The sequence below is a fragment of the Cervus elaphus genome, chromosome 16 (assembly GCF_910594005.1).
Source record: "Cervus elaphus chromosome 16, mCerEla1.1, whole genome shotgun sequence".
Lineage (NCBI taxonomy): Eukaryota > Metazoa > Chordata > Mammalia > Artiodactyla > Cervidae > Cervus > Cervus elaphus.
The window spans coordinates 26,297,417-26,320,150 of NC_057830.1; the positions used below are offsets into that span (position 1 = coordinate 26,297,417).

The window sequence follows — 22,734 nt, forward strand, 5'->3', positions numbered from 1 at the left end:
ACCCAAAACTCTGGTTTTTAAAGTCCATTTGCCTAATTTCTTCTCTAATTTTTACCAAATAAACACATCAAAAAAAAAAAAAAAAGATTAGACCCCGCTTTGTGTATTTTCCACCAGTCAGAGCCTGGCTATAAACTCAACATGACTGTGGTGTCATGACAGTCTTTCCCTCTCTCAGGCCTGAGCAAAGCTTACCTCTTTTATGACATAACGCTACTTGAAACTTTCCCTGCTGAGCCAAGGGGGCTCTAGCTGACTGCCTCCAGGCTAGAGGGCTGAGACCCTGTCCACACTGGCCTGCTGAGTTTGACAGGCCACAAGGGTGTGATCACAGCGTGGCTGCTGGCCTGGGACTCAATCTGCATGACAACCTTCAAAGTGGTCCTACCACTTTCACTTTACAGGTGAGAAGCTGGGACAGGTGAGGGGCTCACTCAGGCCAGGTGCTGAAGGAGGCTGCACAGATCCGAGGGTGCAAAACCATCCCACCCTGTAGGAAGGCCAGGCGGTCTCAGATCAGTGGAGCACTGTCCTGGGCTCCCACAGTGAGGGCAGATTTCTGACCAAGAGATTCACAAGGTGATGCTCAGGAAAATTCTTAGACTCTCCTCCTAGTGTGTCTGCTTTTTCCCCTCTGGAGAAAGCATGTGCAGCATCCATGGCCTCGACGTTTTACAAGGGCCCTCACAAATTCTCAGGGTGCTGACACAGGTGGCCATATGCTACTGTATTGCTCTGTGGCTGCCACACACACACACCCCCCACACATAACACACACACACCATACACATATACATGCAAACACACTCACAAACACACCATACACATATACAAAAATACATATACACATATACACACACAAATATACAAATACACCACAACACATATACACATACCCTACATGCCACACACTACACACATATACACTCTACACGTGTACACTACATCCCCCACATGTACTCCATATATACACACACACACACCACTGCAAGGTTCTCCTCTCACTGGTAAAGCAGGCTGGATCAATCTGGGGGACACAAGGCACCCCAATGGCCAGATTCCCTCCCTGCAAAGTGCTGGGAGCCTGGGAGTCCACCTTTCCTGGCTGACAAAGATACAGGTGTGGGCTACAGAGTGGCCAGAGTTAGCAAATGGAAATACTGGACACCCAGTCAGATATGAATTTCTGATAAATAGAAACTGAAACTAATTTTATCTAGCACTCCTACCTGCATGTCTAAGTCCCTTCTGGCTCTGAACCCCCACAATGTGTGAAACGGTGGTTGGACCCCACCTGTCTCGGCTGAGACACTGCATGCTTTAGTGGAGACCAGGAAAGGCGAAATGCGGGCGTGGCCATCAAACACTCCGGGTGGCAGGCTGGCTCCCTCACGAGCTGTTTACTGGCACTGGGTCTTGTTTTGAAACACTGGCATTCAAACAATGAATGTAGCACACTCCTTTTACTTGGCCTTTTATCCTCTGGGCACTCCCCATCTCCTTACAAAACCTTGACCATCGCTCACCCAGAATCTGTCTGAAACCCCCTCCTTGATCCCTCTGGAAACTCACTTCTTGGACTTACAGATCAGAGAGGCTGACCCAGGGTTGTGGAGGGGCGGCAGCAGTGTGCGCCCCGTGAGCCTGCTCCGGGGCAGTGCATGTCTGCCTCCGGGCCAGCCCAGTGCCACCTGATTCCCTGCCTGTCACCGCCCCAGGAAGGTGAATGTACGGGACATGAAAACTAACCCTGAGGGTAGCCCCAGCCCCACAAGCCACCCCTGAAACTGCCCTTGGGAGCCTCTGCAGGGTCCATAGGTGTCTCAGCGGCTCCACCTTCACGCGGGGGCCGGTCAGCAGACCTCACCCTGGGACTCTGGGACAACCAAGGGTGTCCAGCAGGGCTGGTCTGCTGAGGCCTGCAGTGAAGGGGAAGCAGGGGCTGTGGAACAAAACTGGTACAAATGAAATCACTTACAAAGAACACACACAATAAAAACAGTTTTTGAGGGTACAGGCAAGAAGCACTCATGTGGAAAGGTGGGGGCTCGTGCTGGACCCCCAGTAGCGCGGGGGCAGAGTGGGGCCTCAGGGAAATGCCCTCCTGGGAGTGATCAAGTCCCCTGCACAGGGACCTCTGTGCCGGATCCTCTCCTGGGGTCAGAGGCGGCTGACCCGCCAGGATACACTCAACAGCACATGCCCGTGGTAGAATTCTCCAGAGGACAACTGTACTTTCTGGGGCTCAGAAGATCAATAGGACACCCTCCTGGGCTCTTCTCTGGATCACAGCCAGTCCTGGGGCAAAGAGATCTAGGCCCACAGGGGCCAGCATTGAGGGTGCCATTCTTGGGGACACGAAACAAGGATGAGACCTGAGCACACGGCAACCAAGACTCCAGTTGTGGAGCCAGCCTGGCCTAAAAGGCCTGTGCTCCTCTTCAGTCCATCTTCCCGACCAAGGGGACCCCACCCCAAGCCTCAGGGCCACCCTGCTGGGCCTTCTCACAGCCTGAAAGGTGAGCGGGGCCTCCCAGGAAGGGCCAGGATGCAGGGCCATGCCCTCCTCCAGAGGACAGTCGCCAGGGCCAGGACGAGTGGGCGCACAGCACTCTGATTGAGGCTGGTGGCTTTCCCTACTCATCACCACCACCTGTGGAAGTTGCATCCAGCTCATGGGGTCCCTGCTGGCTGCCCATCCCTTGCAAATACCCAATGCCCCTCGTCATGGCCTTTCTGGTGGGATGGGAGCCAAGTGTCAACAATCTGGCAACGAGGAAGTCGGCAAGGCTCCCACAAAGCGTAGCCACGTTCATAGGGAATTGGCGTCATCATTATCTGTCAGCCCGATTCTCACCTGTCAGAATAAACAGGGTTCACAGGGGGCTTTGTGCCTGAATGGATCAGGCTCTCCTGTCTTCTCTTAGGGGCCTCTGGACTTTGGTGGTCATGAGATAGGCAGCAGGCCTCCCACCAAAGCTGAGCAGCCAAAGGCCACAGGGGCAGACCGGCTGGCCCTCCAGAAAGATGAAGTGCAGAGGCCTGTGAGTTGAGCTGCATGAAGTGTTGAAACTTAAGAAGGTGCTCCTGAGCACCACGGTACACATCCGGTCATCCCCCTTCTGGGTGTTACAGGAGGAAGATGCCAGGCTGAGGTGCTCTCCTGGACAGGGAAGGAGTTGGAAAATCAGAGAAACAGAGAGCTAGGAAGAGAGGAGTTCTTTAAAACCCCCTACTCGTGGCTGTTCGCGTATTTCCCACACTGAATAGAAAGGGAGGTTGAAAGAGTCCATAAATGCAGTAGGGGATGAATGACAGGGCTTCAGCAGCTGGGAAACTGAAATGTCACCTACAGGATAGGTCCCAGACTCCTGAGAGGATGTGCCAGGTTCCCCCAAGAGACATCAGGGGCCTTTCCCCAGCAGACCTCAGAACACTCAGCCATCTCTCACGTCCCAATATAAGCAGAGCCGTTAAGCCACACCACTCTGGGCACTGCATGTCCACCGCCCCACACACCCAGCAGCAGCCACTTCCAATTCCGCAGGTGGGGCAACTGAGGTTTGGCAGCCTCTGCTCTCCTTCCTTCCAGAGCTCTGTCTTCCCCCTTCCCATAGCCAGCAGGTGGGGGTCCAGGAGCAAAGAGGAACCAGAACAAAGGTCCCAGAATGCCTGCCTCTCCTGCTGCACACTTCCCAGTACCTTGGAGCCAGGCACTTTGTATTTTTTTTAGGACTTGGCAGAAATTCTGAGACTCTCAGGCACAATTGCCCTAACTCCGTCCAGAGACACACCTTTAGTTGTCGGCATCAGCATCATCCCAGGAGGCAAGCCCCCAAGAAGCTAGAACAACTCTACCCATTGGCCCTGCCTACCAGCTCTTCAAAGCTCTGGGGACCAGCTGCAATGGCCAGACACCCTCTCTCTCCCCAGGATAGACCCAACCAACCATAGAAAACAATCACATTCAAGAAGCGCAGGACTTTAGGGCTGGGAAAGTATTTGACATCATCTTCTCCTCCTCTAGAGGTCTCAGCCACACCTGACAGCCTGCTCATCATTTCCAGAGCCCCAGTACCTGCCCGTGCAACACGGGATTGGGCTAGGTGGAGAAGGCAAGGCCCAACAAGGCTACCAGACTCTGCAGGGTGGTCTCTGCTCTGGTTCTCGGTGGGTACCTCCAGACCCCTTTGGGTTGCTGACCCAGTGCTACATGCAGTTTCCCTCCCTCCTGTTCAGGGCACAGGGTCCTAACAGAAACAAGCAAACCTCCTTGACTTCTTGACTTCTCCTCACCCACAGCTGTTCAAGGTTGCCCCCCAGGAGGGCCACCCACTCAACCTGGTTCTGCCCCTTCTGCTTCAAGCACCCTGCAGCTGTCTCAGCACAGACCCCATATCCAGAAAACAGGAGAGGAGGAGCCTGGCTCCAAAGAAAAGTCAGGAATAGCTGGGTTCAGCTCACCCAAAAGGATGGACGGTTGGAAAGTGAGCAACTGGGAAAACATCCACTCCTGCTGACTGCCACAGACACAATTCAAACAGAAACCAGTTCTCAAATCTGAAACAGTACTGTATGACCTGTGTGATGGGAGTAAAACTAACAGTAATACGAGCTCAGCGAAGTAGAGAAAGTGACTTAACTTAGGGATGTTGACGTTCTGTTTGATGGGGTCATCTTAGGAATCCCAGGTCTACCATCCCTCCAAGACAAGGCATCTTTGTGGGGAGTTGGGGAGGCTGGTAAAAGGGCCAAGTCTGAGGATCTAATGTATAACACAGGACTAGCGTTCATAATACTGTATTATATAACTGAAATTTGCCAAGAGACTAAAACTTGTGTTCCAACCCAAAAAAAAAAAAAATTAACTATGTGAGATGATGGATAAGTTAATTTACTCAATTGTAGGGATCTTTTCACAATGTATACCTATATTAAATCATCACATTGTACACTTTAAATATATTACAATTTTGTCAGTTGTAACTCAATAAAGCTGGAAAGAATAAAACTGAATTTTGTAAAATGCATAAGAAAAAAAGAATAGGGCCTCTTTGAATATGCACGTATTTGGTGCAAACCAGCTGTGTGGACAGGCATACTTGGGAAGGGCACGTGCCCAGCAGGTGCGTCTGTGGGATGTTCCGCCACCTGGCACACTTAGAAAGGACATGTGCACAGACACACAGATGCACACGTTCTCAGGGCATTCCAGAATCAGCATTTTGAAAATGAAGGGTCACACAGTGCATGTGGTCAGGAAATGTTTTCTATAACACCAAATCCTAAATCTCTTATGACTTATATTGTATTTTCAGAATTCTTTGCTATCATCCCTAAAGTAGATCCAATTGAAAGTAGCTCTCCATACTTTTGGCCTTAGGTTACTCTATTAATTTAGTATCTGTTAGTATCCAAGTACATATGAGCAACTATTTGGCATGTCTAAGTCACGGCTTAAAGCTCTGTGCCTTTAGCATGTCTGGTAAGACTGCTGTCTGCTGGTATCTCCCCAAGGGCCCCCTCTTGGGTTACACCCCCATAAGCCTTGCAAACCACATTTTGGGGCACTGAGGCCCCACTTGCTCATCCCCCACATGGAGCGCAGTAACTAGGGGCTTAGCTGCCAGTCTAAAGAAGAGAAATGTGAGGACAGACCAGAAGGAGCTTGGCTTACAGGCTCTGTCCTCCAAAGCTGGCTGCACTCTTGGGTCCCCATCTAGAGTGGGACACTCCAACATGAGAGCAGCTGGTGACAGGATGGTCCTGCTGCTCTGGGAAGTGGTCACAGGGCTTCAGACACTGCTCCTAGTTAGCTGAGGGGCCTACCTCAACCCATTAGCCTGAGGCCCCATCCCTGGGAGATCCAAAGTGGGTACAGGGTCCTATGAGGCTTGAAGTTCCACAAGGGTGGCAGACAGAGCCCCTTCTCAGCAGACAGTTTGCAGGCCAGGCTACTAAGCATTACTGGGGGTTGGGGGGGATAGCATCAGAAGAAGGGTTGCCTGAAGGACGTTCAGAGTCAAGGGTCCTAAAGAAGGCTGCCCTCAGCCTAGCTTCCAGGCGGCTGTGAGGTTGGGAGACACTCATTCCCTAGTGTCTATAAAACCTATAGAGTAAGTCCCCTACATAAGAACCTTCAACTCGAGAATTTTCAAAGACGCGAATGTACATTCTCATGTACAATCACACAAGTGTCACATGCGTGCATTCTCTACAAGCAGTTGTACTTTTGTGTATTTACTACAGTAATGTATAGAGTTCCATAGTATAGTGTCTGTTTCAAGCCCAAGATGTCTGGAAACAAGCGTAAAAGAAGTAGCAATATAGCTGGCACTACTGTGCTTTTTAAGGCACTGTACTGTAAGATTAAAAATATGGTATTTATTTTTTGTGTTTGTTTGTTATGTATTATTTGTGTGAAAAGTAATACAAACCTATCATAGTGTAGTACTATATAGCCAGTTGTGTTAGTTAGGTACCTAGGCTAACTTCATTGGACTTAACAAACCTGCTCTCAGAACAGAGCTTGTTCATATACAGGGGCCTTACTATAGTCTACAAAACCTGTGAAATGCAAGGAAGGGCAGGATGACCTCTACACTCTGACAATCTTATTTTCATGCTTATTTTAGTTCTGATTATAAAAGTAACCTTATGTTCCTAGAAAACAAGCTGAAAAGTACAGATAAGTATGAAAGCAACAGGAAAAAAAAAACACTCTCAACCCTCTTAACATTTTCTTCCAGCATGTCTTCTGTTTTAATTGATTCATACCAACTAACATCCTATATAGATGATATAGCATCTTGTTTTATTTTCCTACTTAATATTATAGCATAAATGTTTTCCCATATCATTAAAATCTTGTCATAAACATCACTGTTTGTGACTGGATAATTTCCTATTGTGAGTACATTATAATTTATTTAATCATCCTCTCAATCTAATAAGAGTCTAGAATCCTTGATATATTAAACGAATATTCAAAATGTCTCTTTATATATTTTTAAACCTGTTCCGGTGAATTTTTAGTAGATATTCCAGATAAATGGCATGTTCTCTTTAAAAATCAGAAGCAGGTTCTGGAGCATTTATTCCAGCAGTTTCTAAGGAAACCAATTGTATGCAGATATAGAGCAAAAAGAAGCTCTGGGAATTACAGCCTTCCATCTGGATAAAACCCTCAGAGACTCACAAGGTGGCTGGGAAGACAAATTTGACCTGAGAGCAAATGCAATCCAAGGTCATATCAACAGAAATAACACTCGAGGCCCGGGGAGGTGAGGTGCCTGTCCTCAGCCCCTAACATACCCCTTGGAGGGTGTTTAGGGGTAGGGCCTGGGATCGAGGTCTGTGCTATGACCCTCCAAGTGACAGCGCAGATGAAGGGTGTGCTCTGGTTGTAGTGTGGCTACATCTGGATAGAGGACTCACTGGTGTGCTTCTATCCTGCTGGAACATTCTAGTATCTGTCCTTTGCTTTTTTTTTTTTGGCCTGTGTGTGTATGTGTGTGTTCATGTGTTTACCATAGAGGACAAGAAAAGCAAAGATCAGGATATGGAAACTTGGATGGGCTCCAGTGGGCCCTTGCTCCAGACTCTCAGAATGCACAAACACAAGGTGTGGGGCCTGGAGCAGACATGTGCTGCGGCCCTCTGAGATAAGCATCTTATGATGCACCTTTTGATGGACCTATCCCGCAGGGGACCAGGCCACGAGACTAGGATGGTACAAGCTGGGCCTCAAGGGACACTTTAGCAGCACAGCCAGCATAGCCAGTGGGCAGTGAGCATGATGAAAGGACACTGGCTGCGCTTGACCACATCCAGCCTAAGTTAGGGGCCTCACCTGGCTCCTGGAACAGGCCCTGCGGATGAGATGAGGCACACAAAGACCCCAGATCTCACTGTACAGGGGCACCAGGGCCCTCTGTCCATCCGACACTGACAATGCCAGCAAGCTGGGCCGTGTCCATAGCTCCACCCCACAGACTGGACACTTCCGGAAAGGCCTTGAAGATTCTCCGGCCAAGCGACTGGTAAGAGTGGCAGGCTGCCAATCGCTGCCGGGTGATTTCGCCAAGAGCCTTTTCCTTCACTAACTCGCAGTGCGTGCAGATCACGGTGAACAGGCCAGCACTGTGAGGTGACTGTGCGCTCCCAGAGGAGCCCCTGGTACAACGGGGTGCTGTGACCGTGAGCCATCATCCAGACCCACGGCCCCAGCACAGGGACCATCTGTACATGGACTCCCCCAGGAGTTTAAAAATGAACTGAATCCTGCAATCCCAGAGTGTCAGCAGGGAAGTGGCAAGACCACAACCAGGCCCAGCTCTACCATCCCTCAGGCCTCTAGTGACCAGCTCTGAGGTGGCAGGGGGTGTCAAAGACAGGCTGGATCCTGATCCACAGTTCCAACAAGGGACCTCGGGGAGCTGGCCAGGCCTCCTAGGTGATAGAGGCTCTGCGGACAGGGCAAAAGGGCAGGCAGAGAGGGGAGGCTCCAGCAGAATAACCCAGCAGTGGGCACGCCTCTACCAGGACAGCATCAGGCCGCCTCCTACTGACCCCAGAACCTCAAGGCCAGTTGGTCACAGCCTCCCACTGCAGATAGGCAGCCTGACCACAAGGCAAATAGGGGCTCACAGTCGTCACTCACTGAATCACGAGGATACATGGCTTCCAGCACTCAAACGTGCTTCTCAGCACCGGTGGCAGGGGGCCTTCCCAAGGGCAGAACCAACCAAGAGAGTTCCAGCCCATCTGTGGGGAACGCCCCAGGGTCTGGAAAGAGCACCAGGCTAAGAGAGGACACAGATTGATGGGCAGCCTCCATTTTTCATTTGCAAAAGAGCGGCCTGGACCAAATGCTCCCTGGGACACCCCCACTCGCACATCCTACTCCAGTGGTGTGTCCGGAGGGCAGGAGCCATTGAAGTGTCTGGATGGTGGTAACACTGGTCCCTAAGGCGGAGCACAAGGGATGGGGAGGGACCACTCTCTCAGTCAGCTTTTCAGAGAGGAGGTGCAAAAGACCACTCTAATTACATCTTTCTTTTCCAAAGAGTAGTTTGATATCTAATAAAACAGAACAAGTCTGAGATCTAGAAGAAACTGTGAAAAGGGAAGCAGCACCATGATCCTAAATGGCAGCTCTTGTGATCAGGACCACGTGGAATACACCCCACGTCTGTGCCTCAGGGACCACCATGGGGCTGCTGAGTGATGCCCAGCTCTCTCACAGGATCACAGACAGCCCCAAGAGCAGTTAGAGTGCCCATGTTGGGGCTGGGGTCCCAGGCTTAGGGGTGTGTGAAGGTGCCATGAGGAAGTCACACAAGCCAGAGACATGGCTCCTCAAAGGTACACAAACTCTGGAGGGTCTTCAGTGTCAGGATCAGAGGACAAAGGGATCTGAGAGGCCACGACAAGGCATGCAAAGCCTCCAGTAAACCTGGTTCTGTGGGGAGGACGAGGAGCTGGGAGTGTATGGCAATGGAACAACGTGAACTCCTGCTCTGTGACCAGGGTAGGACAGTGATGTGAGACGCTAACAGTCAGGGAAACTAAGCCAGGGTATGCACAAACTCAACCAAGGCTGCAAATTTTCTACAAACCTAAAACAAGTCTAAAATAAAAGTTGATAAAGAATTAAAAGCAAATGAGGCTGACCTCACAATAAGATTCAAAAGGAAAGGAGAGGTGGCGGGGCGGGGGGGGGGGGGGGGGGGCTTCCCTGGTGGCTCAATGGTAAAGAATCCACCTGCCAGTGAAGGAGACATGGGTTTGATCCCTGATCCAGGAAAAACTCACATGCCACAGAGCAACTAAGCCTATGCACCACAACTATTGAGCCTGTGCTCTAGAGCCCGGGATCCAAAACAACTAAAGTCCGCATGCCCTAGAGCCTGTGTTCCACAGTAAGAGAAACCACCGTGATGAGAAGTAGTTCATTAAAGCAGTGAGTAGCCCCCACTCGCTGCAACTAGAAAAAAGCCTACGGAGCAACAAAGACCTAGCACAGCAAAATAAATAAGTAAAATTATTTTAAAAAGGAAGGGAGAGGCAGTATTTAGCAAACAAGTGAGCTTTCACCCTCTGCCAGTCCTAGAGGTTTGCAGGGGCTCAGAGTACTACTGGGGCAGGAGGAGGGAGAGCACGGGAGTGACACCCCCATCCCACCCTGCCCTGACCCAACAGAAGAAGGCTGCCTCTCATTTTACTTCTCAGATTCAACCTGCTCTTGTTGTCTTTATTAGAAAGCATCAGGGCCATTTCCAAAATCCTACAATTGCAGGGCGAAAAGAATTTAAAAGTGAGTTAATAACTACACAACTACAAACTGAAATAATAATATATAAAAACTGTACTCTAAAACCACAGTGAGATAAACAATTTTTCACCTTCTAGACAGAGTTGACAAAAAAAAAAAAAAATAAAAAAGTTCAGAAAATGCGTTGCCAGTGTGTAGAGAAATCTGTACAACCTATCTGGCAATTTTAAAGCCTATAATGCGGTCCCCTTCAACTCAGCAGCCTTATATCTTGGGATTTATCCAACAGATAAAGTTGTACATGTGACCACATAACTGTATGTACCAGGATGCTCCCTGCGCAAAACTGTAGTTGCTACAGATGAGAAGCAAGCTTAACGCCAACCAGGACCGAGGAGTCAGGAAAATGCATCCCTGAGCGCAGATGGCACAACGGAGCCCTCTGTGAGAACCCTATCCCAGGCAGAACTGTGCCCACAGCATGTGCCTATGCGCCTGTGTGCCTGAGGAAAGGGAGAGGGCTGCGCCACACAAATGCTGTATAAACAGAAATCTCCCTGGAGCTTTTCCTAAAGAGCTGCAATCGAGTTGGTTCTGGAGAGAAGATAACTTTTCACTACCGATTCCTTCACACTCCTTTTTAAAAAGCCATGTCCTAGTGTTCCACTTGCAATTTGTTCAAATAACTATTTTTAAGTGAATAAATGCAGTTATTCCTATCACAATAAACATAAAAAAAGAAAAGGGGTCAGAAGCTCCATTTTCCACCCAACAAAAATGAATATGTTTCTGCAGATGTTCAGTCACCTCTTCGCCTCCACCAGGGACAACTATCCCCTGAAGGACATCAGCCTATGCCTGGAGGCACTTTTGTTGTCACAGATGAGGGGGTGGGTGTTCCTGGATTAGTAGGCAAAGGCCAAGGTTGCTCCACATCCCGCAGAGCAAAGAACTTTCTGGTCCCAGTGTTCACAGAGCCCAGGTGGAGAGATCCTGCTGTAACGTGCATGGTGTATTTCCCCAGATATGTCCAGTCTGGGGCCGATTTCAATTATCAAAAAGTTTTTTCTCAAATTGAATGCAAGTCTGTCCGCCTCTTTCTCCAAGCTTCAATCCAGCACTTGGTTTTTTCACAGCCCTGAGGTTGGGACGGCTGCTCTGCAGAAGGATCACGCAGGGCTGCACCTCCGGATCTCGGCTGCTGAGCGCTGGGAGGAGCAGAGCCACATGTTGGTCCCACCAACACCCACCTTCTATTCCAGAGGGTCACACTGTCTGTGGAGGAAAGGAAAGGAACCACGTGCCCTGGGGAGCTGGAGAAGGGTACCGGATGGGCAGGACTGGGACATGGCGTGGAGGGTCTGGGAAAGCACGGCTTTTGAGGCAGAACCTAGGGAAAAGGTCTTCAGAGCCCTAGTCCCACACCTAGCCATGGCCCCGTGAAGTGAGGGGGTATAATACAACATGGCCCCAGGACTCACAAAGATGCCCCACCCTCCCTTAGTGAGTTACTCCCAGGTTCACCTGTCCACCTCCACTTCTGGAGCCAGGGACTGAAATGCAAATACCTGATGCTTACACACTGGGCAGGGAGCAGGGGTTCTGGCAGACAGGGGCCCAGGATTCTGAGAGGGATGCTGGAGAGGCCCAGGGGCAGTACCAGGATAGGACGGGGGTCGGCTACATAAGTACCCAAACTGGGATCAAAAGGTTACCATGACAACAGGGTATCATGAGGACCACAAGACCAGACAGGAGCTAAGACTTTAACCCTCCAACAGCACGGGGGAAGCAGCGCCTGCCAGACTTTGAATGTGCCAAGGGGAAGGCAGGGTGGCAAAGCCACACGTGCCACTTATCAGCCAGCGACCCAGGCCAGCTGCTGGCCCTCTCCAAGCCAAATTCTCCTAAGCAGACCCAAGTGTAGTGCCCTCAGGGAGCTGCTGAAAGAACAAGGGAATGACAGAAAGTATCTTTTGCTGGGAGCAATGAGGCAAGAAACACCCATCCACCACCCCCAGGTACCCCTTTTTTTATGAGCAATAGCTCCAAAACAGCTGGGAGATTAGCCATAGTCTCTTTCCAGGAAAGAGACTCCACAAGTACCAACAAAGGCAACTAACCCTGGAGTTTTGCAAATGGCAGCAGAAGGATGTTTAGTGAGAACCCATCCCAGCTCTGATGCACACCCGCTGTGTTGCTTCACGGGATGCTGTGGGATCTCCCTCCCCACAGAGTCCGGGCTGTCCTCCTAGGGAGCTCACTGCACACCTCCCTGGGCCTTTTCATCTGGAAGGCAGAATGGACCAGGCTGCAGTTTCTTGATTGTCCCAGGATGCCGAGTCATATTGCACAGGGCCCCAGGCCTCAGCCTCTTCTGCAGGAGATGGGGGCTGAACCCCTAAATCTGTGTCATCTCTCCAGGTGACAGCAAGTCAGCCCAGGAGGGTGGTGAGACGGAGCCTGGGCAGGGAAGGGCCTATGTGCCCCCACTGTTCCCAGAAAGCACTTTCTCACTCCCCTTCCAGCCCAACCTCGCTGGGATTCACATCCAGACTCTGATCTGGGGGCAGTTCTTTGGGGTTGGATAAAATGAGAGGCAAAGTCACAAAGTTACAAAAAGATTTTCAAGTATCAGAGTCCATGCAGTTGGGCTGATCATGCATCAGTCTGGGATTACCAGCCCAAGTCTGGCTGTCCCAGGGGGAGGCATCTATGAGCTCAGACCTGGCCCCAGGGTAGTCTCCAAGGCCTGTCCAGCCACTCACACTTATCCAGTACCATGGGACCTGTGCCCAGCCCACGCTGTGTAGAGCACAAGAAACGAGTTCCACCCTGCACTTCTATGTGAAGCAGAAAACGGCACCCTACTGGAGAGACCCAGACCCAGATGCACCCAGCCAGAGACTGGGCCCAAAGCTTCCTGGGCAAGTGGCCTACCCCAGCATAAGGCTCACGGTTTAGTCAGCAGCTTGCACTACCATCCCAGGAGCTTATTCACTGCCCTCACGCCCTGCTCAGCCCAAGGCGCAGTGCTGACCCAACCCGCAGGTTCACAACCGCTGGGAACTCTCGCCTTCTGGGGTCCTGGGCACTGAACCCTGTCATTAACATCAATGAAGGGGCACTGGCAGAGGGAGCTGCTGTTGTCCCAGCCTATCATGTTGTAGTGCTGACCTCAGAGAGCTGATCTTTCTAGCCTCAGCTTGCTCGCCTCAGAAAAGCCCACCACCAAGCACTCAGAGGCAGTGGGAAGGTCAGCAAGGCCACATACACTACATGCCCAGCAGCGAGCCCTGACTACTCAGCTGCAGCTTCCTCAACGGTCACCATAAAGGATGTAGAGACCTGCACGGCAATCCCCAGACAACACAAGAAGCACCCCCACCACACGTGTATGAAAACTGCCTAACCCAGGATGTGACAGAGGGAAGGCTCAATGAACACTTAAGATTAAAAAGGAAAGTAGCACCCCTCCCAGGGCATGCAGACACTCTGGACACAAGACATCCAAAGGCGTGCAGCTGAGTGTGTGAATACCTCAGCACCTGCACCCCAAGCATGTCTGGTTCAGGAAATTTCACTGCCACATGTTAAAAGCTGATTTTTTTTTTTTTTAATAAAAATGGGTAAGAGCACTAGCAATGAACAATACAAAAAAAAGATATTACAAAAACAATCCTACTTACAGTTGCATCCAAGAGGATGGGGTACCTACGAATAAACTCAATCAAGAAATTTCAAACTTGTACACTGAAAACTACAAAACATTGCTGAAAGCAATCAGGGAATACATAAATCTAAATAAATGGAAAGACACCCCATGCTCATACATCAGAAGATGTAATACTAAAATGTCAGTACTACCCAGAGTGATCTACAGATTCAATGCAATCCCTGTCAAAATTCCAAAAGCCCTTTATGCAGAAATGGAGAAGCTAATTCTCAAATTCATATGGAATTTGCAAGGAGTCCCAAAAATTCAAGAAATTTTTTAAAAAGAACGAGGTTGGAAGTCTCACACTTCCAACTTACTACAAAGCCACAGTAACCAAAACAGTGTGGTACTAGCCTGAGGATAGACATATAGACCATGGAATGGAATAGAGTACAGAATTAAATCCTCGTGTATATGGTCAAATGATTTTCAGCAAGGCTACCAAGACTTTCAATAGGGAAAAAAATAGTCTTTTCAACAAATGGTTCTGGGACAACTGGACATCCACATGGAAACAAATGATGTTGGATCCATATTTCAAATCATATATAAAAATTAACTGAAAATGAATCAAAAACTAAATATAAGAACTAAACTGTAAAACTCTTACAAGAAATCAAAGGGGTAAATCTTCATGACCTCCAGATCTGGCAATGGATTCTTAGATATAACACCAAAAGCATAAGCAACAGGAAAAAAAGACAAATTAGACTTCATCAAAATTAAAAACATTTGTACATCAATGGGCATTAACACAGAAGTGAAAAGACAACCCATGGAGTGGAAAAACACGTGCAAATTTTGTATCTGATAAGGGTCTATTGTCCAGAATATATAAAGAACTCTTAAAATTAAAAAAAAAAAAAAAATTTCAAATGGGCAACCTGTTTCAACAGACATTTCTCCAAAGAAGATATATAAATGGACAAATGCATGAGAACATATTCAACATCATCAGCCATTATGGAAATGCAAAATGAAATCATAATGAGATACCACCTCTCACCCACTAGGACGCCCATAATTTTAAAAATAGAAAACAACGTGTTGGTAAGGATGAAGAGAAATCAGAGTGCTCCCACATTGATGGTAAGAATGTTAAAATGGTGCAGCTGCTATAGAAAAACAGTTTGCTCGTCACTCAAAAAGTTAAACATAGAATGATCATATGACCCAGCAATTCCCTAAATAATTGAAAACAAGTCTTTAAACAAATATTTCCACACAAATGTTCACAGCAGCACTACTGACAATATTTGGTGGAAAAAGCCCAAATAACCATAAACAGATGAATGTATATACAAACTGTGGTATATCCTTACACTGGAGTATTACTCAGCCATAAAAAATCAAAGAAGTTCTGATACACACCACAATGTGGATGATCCTAAAAATACATTATGCTAAGTGGAAGAAGACAGACACAGAAGGCTACATACAGTATGATTCCATTTATACGAAATGTCCAGAATAGATAAATCCACAGGGACAGAAAACAGATGGGTGGTTGTCCAAGACTGACGGGAGGAGGAATGGGGAAGTTGTCGAATGGGTTTTCTTTTGAGGTGATAAAAATGTTCACAACCTAGACAGAGGTGACAGCTGCGAAATATCCTCAATGTATTAAATGCTATTAACTGTGCACTATAAAACAGTTAATTTCACGGCATGTGAATTTCACCCTAATTTTTTAAAAAAGGATGAGAGGCTCTTTTCTCCATTTGCCTGGACAAACACCACAAGAACCTTCAGTTCTTATGCTGAGAGGCAAAGCCAGTCACCAGCTGGAATTCTAACTACGTTTTTCCACAGATGACCCAACACTTTGGGGGGAAGTGAAGAGACCCTGTGTCCTAAAGCACAGGGCCAAGACCCATTCCAAAGAGCGCCGTTAGCCTCACCACCGAGCCCAAAAGCTGAGAAGTGAGACAGACAGTAGGGGATGGAGCTGGAGTGAGACGTGGAGGCAAGGTGCAGAGATGGAGATGCAGCTCTAAGTGGGGGGCCAAGGGGATGCTGGGGACACCTGAGACACCAAGGGTGCTGCAGAGAGCCCAGCTTCTCTACCTGCCACTGGATGTGGCCTTTCTGCTGAGAAGATGTCTCTACCCACATTGCATTTTCAAAACCGTGGGCAGGTATGGAGTTTTCAACATACTTGAGCCAGAATATGCCAAATGCCACTTCTGCCCCCACCCCTGGCAAAGATGCATACACCAGCTGTGGGTGAGGAGACAAGGGCCCTCTCCCTCTACTATAAGTGGGAGGCCAAGGTGGCCCGTCCGGCCCACCACCATCCAATAAAAAAGGATGACTGGGAACTAATCCTGACACCGTAAAAGCCAGACAGAGTGTGAGCCTTGCAGTGCTACTAGTCACATCAGTCACTTAGAAGTCAACTGACAGCTTTGCTTTACCCACACCAGAATCTTAGCAGTTAAGATTCTTCTAGCATACTTTGTTGTGGAACATTATTTTCTGGCCAACACTCCCTCCCAACAGCAAAACTTCTCATTATTTTGGAAAAAAGGCCCTCCACATGGCCAAGTGCCATGATCACAGAGGTGAGGGGACAGAACCACAGATGGTACCAGAGAGGGGCAGGGTCCACTTCAAGTATCCCAAACTTTGCCCAAACTCAGGCCATCTGCAGCCGCACCTAAGCCCAAGAGGCCCCAAACAAACGTAGGCTGCAGTGCAGAGGCTCACATCAAGCATGCTTCCAGGCCAATATTTTCAATAAAGGCAAACATTCTGGTGATTACCATGAGCTCCAAGTAGCTTCCTTTGAGATTCATCTCATTTGGAAAGGATCGATGGACAGGGGATATCTGTTCTGCCCTCTATAATTTGGCAGGACATTCCCCCAACCTCTTCTGGAACTTCTTAAGCTCATTCAGTGAGAATTCTTCATTTTCAAATGACAAATCATTATTCCTAACCACGTCAAACATGCCACAACTCGGTCGCCATGTGAAGGGCACTTCCCACTGTATTAAGGGATCTCACATTGGAAGATTTAATTGTCAGCTCTGCTCTCCCAGATCACAACACTGAGGCCTGAGCCCTGGCAGGCCCTTCTTTCTCTGCAAGTGCACATAGTTCGCTGGCCAACAGAGCTAGCCACCATCCCACTCTATGGTACTGAGCAGCTATGAGGGCCAAGGACCCAGGAAGAGGATCTGCCCTAAAAAGCTGAAAGCTGGTGAAAGACATGGCAAAAGCCCACAGAGGCCAACCAGTCCTGGGGAGGATGGGCACAGAGATAGGACCTTGGCAAGGAGGGCACGTGCAGTCCAGAGGGCAGGACAAACACACAGGAATCAGAGGGGATCTACATCAGGCAAGTCTTGCCAGCCCACCTTTGAGTACTTGTAGAATTCAACCCCTTCCCCCACCCCAGTCCTCAGCCCCAGGCCCTGCCTGTCACCTCTCACCTGGGCAGGGGCTCCTGTTCCTGTCCTCTTCCCCAGCTGCGCGCACAGCATCCAGAGGGGCCCTGTCAAGTCCTCAGTCCCCTCCTACTGCTCTGCTCAGCACCCCAGAGGGGTTCCCGTCTCCAGCCACACCTGCGGGCTGTCCCTGATGCAGCCTCCCTGCCCCTGCAGTGCTCCCTCAGGCTCTGAAACACTCCCCAGGCTGGGATGGAACTCCCAGCCTACAAGTTTGGCTCCCACAGAAGAAAACCTGTAAGGGGCAGGGGGTCTGCCTTGTTACCCCCAGGAAACCACAAAACTAGCACTGCACCCCACACAGAACATGCACCCCATAGTACTTGCTGAGGAATAAATGGAACTTACGCCTCTAAAGGACTGGCACAGCACCCCGGCTTTCAAACTCTTTAAAATCAACTTTACTGATTATGCCTCCCAAAACCCTTCAAGCTCAACACAACAGGAGCTTAAAGAGGGTGAGGAAGCTTCAGGATCTCTGATATTTCAACAGAAGCATTTCTATATTCCACAGAGATGCTTCACATCAAGATGGTAAGAAGGTGAGATGCCCAGGTCACTCCCTAGAGCTACTGGTCTACAGTCAGATGCCTTGCCAAAGACAGGGATGGAGGGACACACAGGGTCTGGCAGGAGGCAGAGCATGAGAAGTCCCCCACTGCTTGGCCGAACTGGCTTTGTGACACCCTAATTGAGGAGGAAGGTTCCCAGTGCCTGAGCACTGCCATATCTGCTCAGACACATAAGACAGCTCTAAGGACATCCAGCCACAAAATCCATCCCTTCCTAGTCAAAGTCAATTTCCAGGTGACACTGCAGTGAGTGCAAGGAAGGCAGATTGGGTTGACAAGTTATCCTAGCCCCAGGAGTGACCAGTCATGGTCAAGACAGGGTGGAACATGAGCTCCTGCCTTCCTGGCTGCCCAAGTACCAGCTCAGTCCAGCAGCAAGACCACCGCAGAGAATGCCAGAAGGGGTAGTCAGGGTTCTACAGGCTTCCTGCCATGGTGGACACATCCTGGGAGCAGGTTCTTCCCCTATAGAAGGAGACTGCCCCAACCATGATCTCAGCCAGCACTGCTGCTAGAGTCCTATGGCCACTGGGAGTGAAAGTAACTTCAGAGACTCCCTTCCAATCCATCCAAAGTGGGGTGCATTGTAGGGATGTGAAGGGTCACAGGTGGAACAAGAGGGAGCCTGTTACTTTCACAGTTATGTTTATTTTTACAAGTACTGTCTACAGCAAGTTATACTAATGTTCTATTTCAGGGAATGATACGAACTTTCCTTGGAACAGAAAGATTCAGGAGAGTAAGGAGACACCAGAGTGAAATGCAATGTGGGGTCCTGGAACTAAATAAATCTGTCCAAGGCCTGAAGTTTGGTTAGCACTGCAGCCCCAGTGTTTCTGCCTGTTTCTATGCTTGCAACATAATTTGATAAGATGTTAACTTCAGGGGAGGCAGGGTGTGGGGTATAGGGAAATTGTACCTTTTTTTGTAACTCTTCAAATTCTCTCAAGATAAAAAGTTACAAAGTATTCAAACTTTTAGAAAGTGAGTTGAGATGTTGGATATGAAGTGAACAACAGTACAGATGGTACATGGATCTGCAAAGAGTAGCGGGTCATCCATCCAGGAATATCTGGAGATTTGGAAACATTGTGGATCATGTCACACACCTTTCTGTCACAGGGGAGAAGGGTCATGAGAAGAGAGGTGGGAGGTTTGCCCAGGGGTGTGAGGGCCGCATATAGCCTTGCCCAGCCTCGCCAATAATGGTCCCAAACTCTGACCCGGTGTTCTCCCATCCCAGCACCTCCCCTGAGCCACTCAGGAGACTAAGGACTACAGGAGGTGTTCTGGCCCCTCAGGGTTCACTCACTTCTGTAAGCAACCCTTGATTACACAGAGAAGATGTGCCCCGTGGCACAAGGGAAACACAGCCCCTTTCAGACCGTAGGGTGACCCCACATGGGTGGAAATGAATCTGTGCTGATCAAATGATCTATGTGTATATCAGATTAAATCAAAGATGTCACATGAGAAATAAGAAATAAAGAGATAAGACTTCCCCAAAACATCCCCTCTGAGGTGTCAGGGCGCATCTTTCTCCCTGTCTCCACCTAAGCCAATCCAGTAAATGCCACCATCCCCTCAGGCCAGCCCTCAGCCCCTTTCCCCGGCTTGCTCTCATACTCCCTCCGCTCCTCCCACTCACTACACCCCTTCTCAAAGTCCAGCTCAGAACTGGCTTTGCCTGCCCAACTCAAAGGAGGGAAGCCAGGCAACGGTCCTCCCAGGCCCTCACACTCCTCCAGCCTGGGCACCTTGGGCAAGTATGCAGGCCCTGGGTAGGGGCGGGGGAGGAGGGAGAGGTCCCACCACTTTCAGGGCATTCCAGGCCAGCTTCTCAGCATCTCTGGACCTGAGGAGCCATGAACGATCATATGGCAGCTCTCACCCTTGATCCAGACATGAGCTCAGAGGATGCCAACTGGTGGGTGTGCATAGCAGCACTGTTCTGGGCAGAGCCGGGTGCTCAGACTCCAGCCTCCACGGCTCTGCAGGGTCTCCACAGTCCTGGGAAGGCAGCCTAGGAGCCCCACAATTTCAGTGGGAGCTCCTATCCCATGGAGTCTCACCCCTCCTCACTGGAGTCCCTGTCACGGGCACTGAGCTGGGACTCAGGCTTGGCACTAACCAACCTCAGCAAGCCCTGTCACATCTGGCTGCCTAGCCCCACACATGCAAACTGTCAGAAGTAGATAACACAACCTACCTTTAAGGGCCACTCGCCCATCCACAGTTAAAACCGGGGTGGGGGGCGGGGGGGATGGGACTCGCCTCTCTGGAAGTTGAGGGACCACCTACCAGCACACACGCAGTCTCTTGCCCCCAGCCCTACTCCGGCTGGGTCTAAGACTGGAGCCTAGGAGGGCACACTACCCTGGCCAGCCTCTGGCGGTTCCGCTGAGGCCCAAACACTGGAGAACCTGTTGGAGCAGTTTGGGCACCAGGATCACCTCCTCTTCCTCCTCTGCCACTTACTTCTGGGTGGGAAGCGGCCTCTGGCTTTTGAAAACTCGGCACAGGGCCAGGTCATGGTCACGGGCAAAGGCCAAGCTTCACCTCCCCCCACCCCATCTTCCTCTGAGAGCAGAAGGTCAAGTCAAAACCAGGGTGGGCCTGTGTCTGGAACACAGAGGAGGGGAACGGGGAAACGTGACGGCCAAAGAGGAGGCGGCAAAGCCACAACACCCACATAGACCCACCATTCTGTCACCCACACTCCTGCCGGGGATGTGCAGGCCGGCCGAGTCCAGGAGCCCCGCTGGGGCCGGGCAGGGGTCCCTGCCTCCCGGACAAGGTGCCGGAGCTCCGGGCTGCGGCGGACGGTGGGCGCGCCGCCGCCACCTGGCCGGGCCCCACGTCCGTCCCAGCCCCGCCGGCGTCCGAGCCCGCCACTCGCGCGTCTCCCGGGCCCGCGCGGGGAAAGTTCCTGCAACTTCGCGGGGGAGGCGCCGGGCCTGGGCCTCGGGAGCCCGGCCTCCGCGGGCCCGCTGTCAGGCGGTCCGGCCTGCTCGGCGCCCCAACTTCCCGGCCCGGCCCCCGCCCGCCGCCCCCCGCGGACCCGCTTTGTGCGCGGCGGCGGTGAGGGGCGCCCGCCCGGCCCTGGCCCCCGGCCCCCGCCCCGGGCACAAAAGGGCGCGCGGCCGGCGGGAGGCGGCGGGCGGGGGCCTGCAGGGCGCTCACCGGACCGGGCCGGGGCCGGGGGGCCGGGGGCCCGGGGGCCGGGGATCGGGGCCGGGGCCGGGTCCGGGGCCGGGCGGCTGCGCGCTCACCTGCCGTGGAACCAGTCCTTGCAGGCGTCGCACTCGATCATGAAGCGGGTAACGTCGTAGGGGAGCCGGCAGACGCAGTACACGGGCACCGTCGCCATGTTCGCGCGCCGCCCGCCCGCCCCTCGGCCCGCGCTGCGCTCCCGGGTCGGGCCAGGCGGGCCGGGCCGGGCGGGGGCCGGGGCCGGGGCCGGGGCCGGAGCCGGGGCCGGGGACGGGGCCGGGGGCGCACGACAGCCCGCGCGCACCCGGCCGGCGCGTCCACACAAAGCGGGGCGCGCGGTGCAGGGCCGCGCCGGGAGCCGCCCGCCGGCCCGCGGGGCGCAGGGCGCGAGTGTGCGCGGGGAGCGGGCCGCGCGCGGGACACAAAAGGGAATGGACGCGCGGGGGCGGCGGGCGGGGAGCCGCGGCCCCACCGAAGGGACCCCCGGCCGCCGAGCGGCCTCTACGTCAGCGCCCCGGGTGGCGCCGCCTCCGCCCGCCAGCCAGGGCCGCCGCTCCCGCCGCGGGAAGGCGGGCCGGGGACCGCGGGGAAGGCGGGCCGGGGTACCCCTCTGCCGGGGGAGAAAGTGGTCCGGGGGAACCGTGCTGGGGGAGAAGAGGGACCAGAAGACCCTGCCAGGAGAAGGTGGGTCGGGGGACCTGCAGGGAGAGATGGTGGGCTGGGGAGACCCTGCCAAGGGAGAAAGTGGGCAAGGAGACCCCTGAAGGAGAGAAGGGGAGCTGGAAGACCGTCACCTGGAAGAAGGTGGGTCAGGGGATTCCCGGGTTAGAAGGTGGACTGAGGATACAAGGGGAAAGCAGGTCTGGGAGACCCCTGAGTGTGGGGTGAGACCCTAGAGGAGGAGAAGGAAAACGTCCTTCCTGGTTAAGAAGGCAGAGGAGCTACTACTTGACTCTTAAGTTTCTTCTGATAAGCAGCAGAGCAGGGGGGCAGCTTGGGGGTTGTTCCTCCTGTTCCCTCCTCCCTCCTGCCTTCCCAACTGAGTTTCTGGCTGGAATACAACTTCCCTTTCTCCCTCATTCCTGGCTGGGGACTGCCCTCCCTCCTTCACAAGATCTGTGGACTTCCCTTGATGCTGAGCCCGCAGAGGAGGACATAGTTCAAAGGTTCCAGAAGCACGCCGGCACGGGTCAGCTCTGTGAAGAGGAAGAGGTTACCTGGAATTTGAGCTGCCCAGGAGCCCTGGTGGGACTTCCCAGGCCTGGGAGACCTAAGCTGCAGGAAGGACAGTAGGCCCCAGGCCTCCTGTCTGTGTCCCAGACTGCTGAGTTCTGCTCGTGGCAACAAGGATATAGGAGGACGAGAAACAAGGATATAGGAGGAGAGGGCTGCCATGTTGCTCTGGGCTAGTGGTCATCCCGCCTCACCTGTGATGGTCAGGGTCTTTGGGGGGTGGGGGGTGAGGAGTTCAGGCCCTGGCTCTGAGGAATCTTTTCCCAAGGC

At 51.7% G+C, this 22,734-nt stretch overlaps 1 protein-coding gene across 3 annotated transcripts in view; it reads right to left on the reverse strand.

Annotated features, from left to right (window-relative positions):
* The window catches only part of PHF2 (PHD finger protein 2), an 82,628-nt gene extending 60,853 nt beyond the window's left edge, over positions 1 to 21,775 (reverse strand). The window contains exon 1 of one of the 3 annotated variants that reach the window (XM_043927396.1): positions 21,291 to 21,775. In XM_043927396.1, coding sequence (XP_043783331.1) covers positions 21,291 to 21,388 — 98 coding nt within the window. In that variant the 5' untranslated portion in view covers positions 21,389 to 21,775. Of the gene's footprint in view, positions 1 to 20,720; positions 20,861 to 21,290 lie in introns of those variants that run through there. The other 2 variants (XM_043927395.1, XM_043927397.1) reach the window with 2 other exon arrangements.
* Positions 21,776 to 22,734: the final 959 nt, after the last annotated feature.